Source organism: Apus apus, chromosome 9, assembly GCF_020740795.1.
Source record: "Apus apus isolate bApuApu2 chromosome 9, bApuApu2.pri.cur, whole genome shotgun sequence".
NCBI lineage: Eukaryota > Metazoa > Chordata > Aves > Apodiformes > Apodidae > Apus > Apus apus.
This window is the reverse complement of record NC_067290.1, coordinates 17,367,113-17,379,438: the sequence shown is the minus strand read 5'-3', so window position 1 is coordinate 17,379,438 and position 12,326 is coordinate 17,367,113. Positions and strand designations below refer to the sequence as shown.

General features: G+C 40.4%; 1 protein-coding gene across 7 annotated transcripts in view; it reads left to right on the top strand.

Moving 5' to 3' along the window:
• Positions 1–11,484, top strand: part of FOXP1 (forkhead box P1) — a 380,894-nt gene extending 369,410 nt beyond the window's left edge. For all 7 annotated transcript variants that reach the window (XM_051627372.1, XM_051627371.1, XM_051627369.1 and 4 more), the window contains 2 exons: positions 428–594; positions 6,509–11,484. In XM_051627372.1, the coding sequence (XP_051483332.1) occupies positions 428–594; positions 6,509–6,653 (312 nt within the window). In that variant the 3' untranslated portion in view covers positions 6,654–11,484. The remainder of the gene's footprint in view (positions 1–427; positions 595–6,508) is intronic.
• Positions 11,485–12,326: the final 842 nt, after the last annotated feature.

Genomic DNA, 12,326 nt, shown 5'->3' with positions numbered 1-12,326 from the left:
TGTTGTGCTGGAAGGACTTAACCTACCAGCTGATCAAGTTCTAATTCTATTTTCCCCATTTCATTAAAAACAAAACCCAAACCCAGACCTAAGCCACAGAGAAACCCAAAGCCCCAGACGTAATTTTGCATAATGAAAATAGGAAAAGACATTTTATTTTTTTCCAGGGGGTGTAATTCCAAATAGGGAATGGGAAGCTGCATCCTCTCATAAGCCAATGCAGCTAGGAATGCTTAAACTCAGATGTAAATGATGTTAAATTTCCCTTGGTGGAATCAGGGTAATACCTATCAGGGAGGACAGTATTTAAAAAAACCCCAGTAATTGCAAATGATGTAAATGCGGAGAATGTTTTGAAACAAGTGAGTGTGTTGTGCAATGTATAAAAAGTTAGTCACAGCTCTTCCTATGTTTGTGTCCCTGGCAGGCTTCAATGGCTGAGAACAGTATACCTCTATACACTACTGCTTCCATGGGAAATCCCACTCTGGGCAATTTAGCCAACGCGATGAGGGAAGAGCTCAATGGTGCAATGGAGCATACGAACAGTAACGGGAGTGACAGCAGTCCAGGACGTTCCCCTATGCAAGCTATGTAAGTATGGCAGAGGCACGTGTGTGGCTCTGGGTGTTGTCTTACCACTGCTGAGGTGTGGCTCTGGAGGCCCTGGCCAGTTCCTGAGGTTCATGGATAGAGCAGCAAGAGCAGACAACTCAGTCTGGGGACATGCTTAGGTTTATTAGAATATATAAGGGTGATGTACCAACTTTCACATAAAACCATTCAGCTCAACCCAGTCTGACAAGCACGAAGAAGTGTAAAATTGTGGACTTGTTTGCTATTCTTTTCTTTAAACCTTGCAAAACCTCGTAGGCAGCTACTGTCTTGAAGACAAGAAGTTATTTCTCTCCCCTTCAGCCCACACAACAAGCACACTGATGGGGCTGTGCTGGGAAATGGGCTTGTTTGGTTGGTCTGGAAAACACACTTGATGCACAACGGTCTTGCTAAGCATGAACCATGGCGCATGTGAAGGTCTGCGTGATTTATAGATTGCTCTTAAAATATCAAAAGGAAAATTAATAGGAGCGTTATAGCAGCAGAGGCAAAATAATGAGTACATCTATAACTGCATGAAGTAATGGGGATCATCGGCCCTGCTCAACAGGAGCAGCACCGGGCAGTGAGCTTGGGCAGGAAGGGGTAAGGCAGGAAGGGTGTGATGCCCTGGTGGGTGTGTTCAGTATTTATGGGGTGTTGGGAGTGAGTTTGCAAAGCTGTAAATTCCCCCCTCCCCTCAGATGAGACATCAGTAATGGGCTGGTGAGGAAGGCAGAGTTTTTAAGACTTGGGAGTCCTCTAAGTGCTCTGTGGAGTGGTTGGCTACCTGTGCGAGTGGCCACGCTGCCTCACTCCTGCCTCGCTCTTTCCTGCCTTGTTCCTGCCTTGCTCCTTCCTGCCTCACTCCTGCTTTGCTGCTTCCTGACTCACTCCTGCCTTGCTCCTTCCTGCCTCTCTCTTGCCTCTTCTTACAACTGGCTGTAAAATTACTGCCTGACTTGCCACAGCTCACGTTACGCTTTAAAAAGGGAACTAATTTGTAGTCTTTTACTTCAAAGTAATTTGAATAAGGGATTTACAAAAGTAAGTCTAAATCAAAAAGTAGAGAAACATTAACCTAATACCATGATAGTAATTAGTTGTGAAACTAATTAGCATTTAATGGCAAAAAAGTTTCCCACCTGCATAATGTGTTGTCAGAGGGGAGGGGGCATGAAGGAATCTGAGACTCTGGGTACTTTGATATTGCAGCATTTTAAATCAGTGCACAAAGTGCTTTGAAAAAAAATGTTTAAAGATGGCAACATTCATTTTTAATTAATAATTAATTTAAACATTGTCTTTTACCGTTTACTTCAAAACATTCAAATAATGTGTTTAGCTTTTCCAGTGATTGTTTGTGCAGTATTAATTATCTCTTCCAAAGTAGCATGGCATGACACACTTTCCGTCTCTCACAGACGAATTCATCTTGAGGCAGTTTTAGTCACGATTTGTTATCCTCTGCCTGTGACCACGTAGGGCCAGCGTGAAGGAGGAGTGGAGGGACGTGGCATTTACCAGAAACAGGTCTTCTCCCAAGGGTTTCTCCCGGCCTGACAGACAGGGATGAACGTTTATGATGTTGCGTTAATCCAAGTAATTATTTTTTTGCAAGTTCAAGGCTAGTGTAGTTCATGCACTTCTCATTTCACCTAAGGTTTCATTATCTTTGAAGAGTCTGCGAGGAGGGAAAAATAACCGAGTTGAAACAGGCTAGGACATCTTCCAGAACTGTGCATAGCCGTGGCCTTTGTTGCACTTAATAATCATCTCTTAGCACATTGATACCAAGGTGAGGGGCACAGAACAAATACTGGAGAGAAAGGAGGACGGGGAGGGGGGATGCCTCATTTTCATTATTCACCAGAAAATCCAATTTTCTGTTGTAATATGGAAATGATTGTTTCCTGAGTGTTTTCATTTTCTCAGAATTGATAATATATGTGTTCTCTGCTAAACATTTCTTTTTGCTTAAGTAAAATGTGGCCGGGTGATGTTCGAATACCAGCCTCTGAGCATCCCCATTAAAACGGTGTTTCTAAGTAGTTTGAAGGGATCTAAAGCCAGACCACCATTCACACATTGTAGGATTTACCCTGTTTACTAAATAAAATCACGAGTCAACAGCAGATTTCCAGATGCTGTGCAACCACTTACTTCCCGTAAGCCTGCTTTGTTAATGACATGTTCAATTATTTTTTTTACCTCAGAACAGATTCACTTGTCATAATGCAAATTATTTTTTAAACAATTTCAGTATATTAGACTAAACCAAGCTTTAAACTTTATTGTAAGGTTTAAAGGACCTTGTTAACATGACAGCTAAGAAGTCTTAACACTTTAGCTGAAGTCTTATTACTGCTCATTCGTTTCCTTTTTATGACACATTGAACCACGGCTAGGGTGGGTTTTTTTTTCCTTCTCTCACCCTCCTTTTGAAACACTAGAAAGTAGTCGCATAATTACAGCTTGGGGACATAACACTTTCATCCTGATATGCTCCAAAGGTAGCCACAAAGCAAACTACTCCATGCTGTGTGCACCACCAGAACTTGGTGGCTTTAAACAACAGTCAGCTTTATTAAAAACTCCTCTGTTCCCAGAGTGGACAAACAAAAGAATTACTCAGATGTGAAAAGAAGGGGAATCTGTGTTCAGCAAGATTATTTATTGTTAACCCCTTCTGGAGTCTTAGGCATCTACTTAGAAGGAATGTGCTGAAATTTGCCTACTATAAAGAAGAAATGGGAAACCCTTTCTCTTTTTTTCTCCCTGTGCCCTCCCTCTCACCCCCTCCCACTTTTTTTTTTTTTTCTTTCCTTTTTGCCTAGTCCAGCATTTACCTTTTCTGTAATTGAAGAGACTAAATTCTTTAGTATCTGAAGGAAGTTTTCTTGCCCCGGTTGGGGATTTTGGTGAGGTGGTAGAGATCAGACTTACTTGAGAGAGATGAAGGTCTCCCTTTGCCTCTGAGCCAATTTAAGCATATTTATCTGAAATACTTGAGCAAAATCACAAATTCAGTAAGGTTACCTCCTCACATGCCACTCTGTGGTTAAAACTGACAGAGGGAGTAGTTTTGTTTTGCTGTTTTCCATGCAGATCTCTCCCCAGGGGTTGTATTACCCAGATAACCCTCCTAATTTGGGAGATGGAGTTTTTGCCAAGCTCGCTGTCTGATGTTTGTCCAACACGTGAGCTGCTGGAGGAGGCTGCTGTGGCTGTGCCTCCCCGTGGCTTTGTGGCCCTCTCTGGCTTTGTCTCGCTTGAGGTCGAGCAGCTCTTTTCATAACTTGGTGCTTGTTTTGCTTTCCATCCTGGAGTTTTGGTTTTTTTTACTTCTGGGAACCACACCAAACCTCAAAGAGAAACTCAGTTAAAACCACCTGGTTTCACCTGCTTTCATAACAAAACCAGAAGGGGAGCAGAGTTTGCTTTGGAAAGATTTGGGGACCTTTGAAGGAGCTTTCACAGCATTTCTGGTGGTGGCGAGCTCAGCGGGTCCCTGTCTTACCTGCTGGCACCCGTTCCCTTCTGGGCTGAGCCCAAGGCACTGTGGGGCTGTGGTGGGACACTGAGACATGGCCCCAGAGCAGCCTTTGGAGATACTCCCATCCATGTGCTGAGGCCACCTACATGTGTTCTCCTCTGCCCTTTGAAAGTCTCCCATCTGTGTTTTCAAAAATACTACTTAAAAACCCACAAAAACACGCCCAGCAGCAGCAAAACCAGAAAGCCAACAAGCAAGACTTTAAAATTAAAACACCAGTAGAAGAGATCCCTGCCATAAAGGTGGAGAAGCACATGCTTCATCGGTCTCTATGTGTAGCTGATTTTTTCCCCCTTTTTCTTCTGTTTTTCATTTCATGTTTTCTCCCAAGTGAGGGGCCCCGCAGCCTATTCACAATAGAAGTAGGTCTAGTTGCAGATAATCAGCCTGGTGGGGCCACAAGCTGCCGGGACAGTTACCACAGGCACACAACTGAGACAGCCATCCGCTCACCAGACTTCGTGTGTGCTTAACCTCTGATATTTGAATAGTCTCCTCTTGGTCTGTCCCTCACCCTTTTCAATAATTAGGTCAAAATTGTATGAGCAGCGTCTCGCTCTGTGTATTTTTTCAAAATTTACACGACACACAGAGGAGCCTCTTTTGCTCCCAGGGATGTGTTGATAGGACACGTATTTGGGAATTTGAAGGGAAAAGGTGTGTTTGGGTTGATACTGCATCACTTCTCCCCATCATGCCTTTGTTGGGGGGGCTGGAAGGTGCAGTTAATACTTAGCTATTGATCTAGCACTTTACAACTTGAGAAGCTGAAATATGCAGGGACTTGAAAGGCATCCACAGCTCACATTAGAAATGTGTGTAGTCAGCAAGTGAGATGCTTCCTAAACTGATCTAGGCTTAACCCAAAATAAATAAATAGGGTGTGATACAGCTTTGCACTACACAAGTGTAGAACTGGTTCACTCTCATCACTTGAAACAGGCAGGGTTACCTTTGGCTTGTGTGCGGATACCGAATGCATTTTTGCTGCTCGCTGGTGATTTATTCTTGCTGTCCATCAGTGCAATGGAGTACAAACAGTATTATCCTTCCTGTCCACACAAACCATAAAATTAAATGCAGCTCTTTTAAATCATTCGTTTTAAAGCAAAGCTGTGCGAGGAGAGAAGAAGTTCTTACAAATGAAGGTTTGTGCTTCAGGTTACGTTTTCACGTAGCCTACACAAAAGGGTTAAATCAGCCCACACAGAGAAAAAACAAGACTCTAGGAGGTGGATATCAACTCAATGAAAGACAGAGTGGGACTTGAACTCATTAACACTTTATTTTAAGGGATTGCCTACAACATCAATTATTTAGGAAGCAAACAGGGTCTCCATTGCTGTGTCGCATTATTAATAGTTGGTAATGTCAATAAAATCCTACTTTCCTATAAAGTCCCACCAACAAGACACTATTGACTCACGTGGCTGTTTTACATTTCAAAAGCTGCCGAACAAAAAAAGAAAAAAGGTAATTTGTATTTGTATAGGATTTGTTGTAAATATGATTTACGAACAACATTTTTCAATTGTTATCATACCTGTTTTGAATGACCAAGCCCCGCTCCCCTGCGGGTTATTCATGTGCTCTGCCATAATGAGAAATTTGGCAAATCTCATCTCTTTAGTACATCCTTGTGCCCACCGTGAGCTGGGGATCATGTTCTGCCTTGTTTACAGCTGACAGTGTTATTATTCTCGTTAGGACTGTGCTTTCTTATCATATTGTTGTGTTGAGCGAGCCTTTTCCACTCTGTTTGTGTTTCCTGGCAGGGCTTTTCTTCCCTTATTGACAGTTTGTAAAAATATGCATTAATTTGGAGTTTAAAGCATGTATCATGGTGTCTCTTTGCTGTGTTTGCTTGAAGTTGATTAATGATAGAACCTCACTTGGGGTCGTCCTCTGGAGAGTTGTCTCACAGGTTCTGCATGTTAACGAGAGCTGCCGCACACACAGCGAGCGATGATTAGCCCAGCCTGCGCCGGCGCGCCGGGCTGGCTCGCTGCTGCTTTCCCCTTCGGATGCTTATTCTGCTTATTTATCCAAAGATTGTATTAATCAACTTAATATGTCAGCTGAGAGCATTTTCTCTCAATCCCAAGATGGAAACCCTATCGAGGTACTCCTCCCAGAGTGTTTTCCCAGGGAAGTTGAGCCCTGCCTGCCCAGCATAGCCTTTGCTTGGCTTCCGTGGCCAGTATAGAAGTTCAGGGTCTTCTCCTTGGTGGCCTGGGGCTTGGCACACTCGTTCTGAACGCCAAAACCACCTCACTTTTCTCCCCAAACTACCACACTGTCAAAACGGTTCTTTAACAAGCAACTTGCTGATTGACTGTATTTTTGTTTTTCCAGGCACCCCGTGCATGTCAAAGAAGAACCGTTAGATCCAGATGAGAATGAAGGCCCGCTATCCTTAGTGACAACAGCCAACCACAGTCCAGATTTCGATCACGACAGAGATTATGAAGATGAACCTGTAAATGAGGACATAGAATGAGTATGTCTGACATCGTTACCCTGAGAATGAAGATTGGAAGAACACGTCAAACTTAGCTGTGAAATCTCTCCATTATTGTACAGTCTGGAGGATTCTCAGTCCAATTTGACAACTATGAAATATGTTAACTCTTAGTGCCATCAAGTATCCCATTTGGGAGTATTTTTGATTTTTCTACTTTTTGTTGAAAAAAGGAATTTGTACTCTGTGCATTGGATGGACTTGTTTGGTACTTGGGATTTTCCTCTCTTACAGTCAACATCAGTGTTGTAAATTTGCTAAACTGATTCACTCGCATTTAGCAGCCAGCTGTGGACTGCAGGTCCTGCCAATTTTGGACACTTGAGGACATCAAACTGAGCATGTACACCTGAACTGCAGATCAAGTCTTTGCCCAGATTTTAAGGATTCCAGTGGACAACATATTTGCACAGTACTGCATGTTGATTATCACTGCCTTTACTCCATTTTTGTTTGTTTGTTTGGTTTTTTTGGTTGGTTTCTTTTTTTTTTTCCGCTTCCATTCGGGATGGGGAAGGCCTGTGTGTGCACGTGTGTGGATATGTGTGTGTGCGTGTGAGCGTGTATACTGGGGAGGGGTTCAAAGAAAAAATTATCCCAAACTTTTTAATGTATTGCTTTCATCCCCCCACCCCACTTCTCCTCTACCATTTTAAGTTCTGACCTCAGGCCTCATCTGGGCCCAGGGCCTCTCGGAGGCTTCAACGTTTTCTGTACTTTGTGATGAATGTTAATAGGTGTTTTTATTATACGAAGCTGAATGTCATTGACTTGTTTGTAGTTTTTTTCTGTCATTCATTCCAGTTTCCTTCAGATGCCACCATGTTTTCTTTAGCTATGGAAAACATTCCATTTCGGTGTCTCCTTTTTTTTGTTGTTTTTTTTTTGAAAAGGTCCCAAATGCTGCACTATACATGTGGAAGGGTTGTCCAACGGAGAGAGAGGAACGAAGTACTGCAAGAATGAGAATGAATGACAGATGAACATAGAAACACTGTAGGAAGCAACACAGATTCATTCCACAAAGCAGTATTTTTAATATATTTTTGTTGTTGTTGTTTGGGTTTTTTGTTTTGGGTTTTTTTTGTTGTTTTGTTTGTTTGTTTTTGGCAGCAACGGTGAATATTAGTAAATGCCACAAAATTGAACAGCACAAAGAAACATATGCAGCACCAACAGAGTTCACTTTTGTTAGAGGATGAATAGTACAGTGGCAGGTTCTTGGTTGTTTTAACACGAGTTCTAATGGGTCAACAAATCTTTCTGGAATATCTCAGATTACCGAGATGGGCACCTATACATTTATTATTTCTATTTTGTTTTAATTTTTTTATTAATATTATTTTTGCATTTGCAAATAGTGGTTGGAAAGATGACTTCACTCAATTGTTACTGTACGTGGTGATGTTTCCTGGTTAAACATCAGTTCAGGATTGCTTGGTGGCATTAATCTGGTTGAATACAAATTGGATTTCAGATTGAATTTGTTGTGGGAGTGAATAAGGACAGAGCCCCACTAGTGCTAAAGTGTTAGTTGTCAGCTGTGCACATGCAGTACTGCAGTTAAGATCGTGATGCAATATTACACCAGCCAGTATGGAAACCTCGCCGGAGGAGACAGGAGATCTAGGAGAGAATTTGCCCCAGGGCTTGTTAGGCAAAACTGGCAAGGCTCTTCAAAGCAAACATGACATACAAAGTTTGTTGCCGTAGGTCAGTAAACTTCGGTCACCAAACACCTAAACGTTTTCATTCTGCAACCACTTTTCCATCACTCATTTATTTATGTAGGACTGTAGCTTTTTTATTATTTCAAAAAGCCTTTCAGAGCTTAATTTATATTCTTCTTTGTACCTTTTTTTTTCCTAAAATTACCAAAGATATTACACAAAGGTAAATTATGTTCTCTGTTATATGCTTTATCTTATGAAGCCAAATATCCTCTTATTGTTGATCAAAGGAGGTTGAAGAATTTTAGAGGGAAATGACAAGATGTGGACTATTGCTAACCTGAGAAACTGCTCCTTTATTCTAGAAAATTTAGAAGGCCAAGTAGGTGACTGAACCAAAGTTGTTACTTTTATTTGCAATTCTTTACAGTGACCAAAACAAAAGTCTTTAAAAGAGAAATCGAGGAGAGCTTTTTGAGGCTAAAACTAGGAAATCAGTGTTAGTGGTAGAGCTGTGAGAAGGGAGCTGGAGAAAGCAAAAGACACAGTGATTTCATAGAAAATTAAAATACCAGATAAAGGAGACAGTTTAATAAAATACAGAAGAGAACAGAAAAGCTCCCACAATTTAACTGGACCACATAATAGTATTTCTAGAATTTAATTGAAGAAAAAATAAAATAAAATTTGGCCTTTATTTCTACAGATTGTGTGCCACTTCTGTTTCGGGACTGTGCTAGGACAACTGCTTTAGTTTTGGTTGATCTTGGCACATTTGCTCAGTTTTGTTTAGTTTTTTGGTCAGCATTTTGCATAAGGAAATAACACTCCTGTCCACTCATGAGCTTTGGTACAAGAATTTTTATTGGCAGTTACTTTTATAAAACTCAACTCTGCTTTCTGTTTCGAAAGACGAGAAAAAAAAAAAAAGGCAGTCTGTGGTCATTTGAAACATTATTTGTTGGTTGGTTTTGGGTTTTTTTTTCATTTAAATTATATCCAGGCAGCTTCGTGACGTGCCGGCGGTAGCCTGATGGGGATCATGAGAATTGATCCCTGTCCTCCTAAACTGAGTGGTTTGCTGGTTAGTTCGGTATTCAGAAGGGGATAAAAATCTGGTAGATTAGTTCATTCTCAGCATGTGTAGCTAGACATGAGTAAAGATAACAGCATGAGAAACTGTTAGTACGCATACCTCAGTCCAAACTGTTAGGGAATGAGTAAATAAAAAAAAAAAAAAATACATTTCACTCAGTTGCACTTAGTTGTATGTCTTGCATGCTTAGTCTAAAGACTGTAGCAAAAACAAAAAAAAAATTTAAAAAGAGAAAAAGAAATAAAAAATTAGATTTTAACATATCTGGCAGGTGTCGCAGCCTTGCAGAAGAACCAACTGAAAATCTCAGGCTTTACATCAAGCAAACTTCACTATGATTTTTACAATTCTGATTCTGTATCCCTTTGGATATACAGTTGCTTCTTTAGGGAGGGGTTTATTATGTTGTACATATATATCCCACTGTGTCTGTGTGAGCCTTTGTCTTTTGGGGGGAGGGTGGGGTGGGAGGAAAAGGTGGAAAGGTCCTTTTTTTTTAGATATCATTCCTCAAAAGGAATAAATGCAGACCTGTTTGTCAAAACACCTTTTGCTTTTTGTGCAACTGCTTTATATTAACTATACTAAAAAAATAGCTTTGAAAAAAAAAAAACTACTGTATGTAATGGAATTGCAGAATACGCTGCACATGTATTTTATTTAGTTATCCTTGCTTTAAGAATATTGGATGACATTTGCTGACATGTGGGAGAAAATCCCTGACTTTTTTTTTCAGCTTTTAAATTGTAACATAGTTGACAAGAGTTGTTGTTTTTGTTGGTTTTTTTTTTTCTCCTGTTATCATTGATCGAAGCATTTTTGTACAGTTTTTGTGTTTATGCTGGTTTTTTTGATACTTTCCCACCCCTTCTGTTATCTTACCACTGCCTTTTCTGGCTGTCTTAAACAAAGTTCATATATTTGAAAGGAAAAAAAAAAAAAAGTTGTTTAAAAAAAAAAAAAAAAAAGATGTTTTTCTCCTGCTGCAGTAAATATTTTGCATGATGAATTCCAGGGTCACACTTTCAAAGTTTATCAGTGAAGTAGTGATTAATAATGGGGAGTGTCAAACTATTGAACTTTTGTATAAAACAAAATACAAAAAACTTTACAAGGTGCCAAGATGTAAAGACAATTTGTTACATGTTTTTTTTCTCAAAGAAAAGCGTACATTATGAAAGTAGTACCATGTATCAGGTAAATCGCTGTCAGGAATGAGAGTCAAAAGCCTTCCTTCTCCACAAAAAAAAAAAAAACAAAACACAACAACAAACGGTTTGTAAATGTAAAACCTGTTAGGTTTCTGCATTCCGCTAGAAGTGAAATGAAAAATCAAGGCTTATGTAGAATAAGTGACCACAAAAAATACGACTTTTTTTTTTTTTTGATTCTCACTCGCAAGAGTCGCGCCGCAGGTCCTGCACCTTCCTCTCCTGGAGCTCCTGCTTCAGGAGGAGGCCCAGGGCAGGGATTCTGGTTCTACAAATATTGCAGGTCATGAGATATTTTATATATATACATACATAAATATATATATATATAAAGTTTTAAAAAATAATTTTGAACTATTGTAGTTTTCAGATCACAATCTCACGTTCATTACAGCATGGAAAGAAAAACAATGTGTTTAAACTCTTTTGAAATCCTTTGGTACCTTTGGTTAATGAACTCAGAGTGAGTTTTTAGGTGTTTCAGGAGTCATTTAGTATTCTAGTCTTGCGAGGTGAATTTGCAGCTCCCAACTGCATCTTAATGGGCCCAGAATAGGTAACAAACAATCTTCTACCCATAAGCCTTGATGAAATGGTACAGTCCAGACTGTTAGCATGGTGCTTCGTGTGTATGTGCTGCCAGTAACCAGATTTTTTTTTTAATTTTTTTTTTTTGATAAGGCATAAAAGAAACTCATTCCTTACATCAACTGTAATTCCATCATTCCATGTCTGTTGATACAGACAATAAAAAATGTTGTGTAGTCAGTACTAATTACTGACATTATAGCATTCTCAAATGCAATAAAAATGCTGGTTGTTCACACTGGTAATGCAAGTTGCCATGTCCTAAGTTTTTGTTTTGGTTCCCCTCCACCCGCCCTCATGACTCCCGTGTCACGTTCCCTGAGGCCCCAGGCCCCAGTGCTGACCCATGGAGCAGGTGGTTGCATCTCACCTGTGTCCCAGCACAGTCATGGACAGGCTCATTGCTCTCCTTGGGGCTCCCCCAACCACATCAGATCTCAAGATGTTTTACTGGTGGCTTCACATCCAGTCTGGACAAGGTGATGGTTGATGCCTCATCAGTGGAAGCAAGGAGGATGCTGTCACTGGAGAATCAGTCTGCTTTTCCTAGGAAGTCTATCAGCATTTGACCATTAGGGTTGTGGGTAGTTGAGGGTGTTTGTTTAATCATTGGTCTCCAAAGGGGAAAGCATGAAATAAGGGGCTTGGGGCTTTGTTGTGCAAATCCTTCCAAGCACGGTGCCCTCATAGGTGCTGCACTGGTGGCTGCAGCAGGAAGGGTTCAACACACATGGATGAAAAAAGAGGGTTTGCAGGATCAACTTCTTGGCCCACAACACAATGAGGAACAAAGTTCTGAGTCGTTCTGTCACCTAAGACAAATGGTTAAGGAAAAACCCACCTTCTTTTCTTTCCAGTAAGCATACATTTATTTTCTTCATCAAGTTTTATAAAGAAAAATAAAATGTTTAATAACTAGCATTAGCAGCAAACTGAAATTTCAGAGGAGAGATTTTTTCATGAATAATTCATTAAAATTTCACATCTGCAAGATTAGTCATCCAAATAAAATGCTAATGTCAAAAACATGCACCGTCTATAATATTCTCATCAAGAAGTCTTTTTGCATATAATGATAAATGCTTAA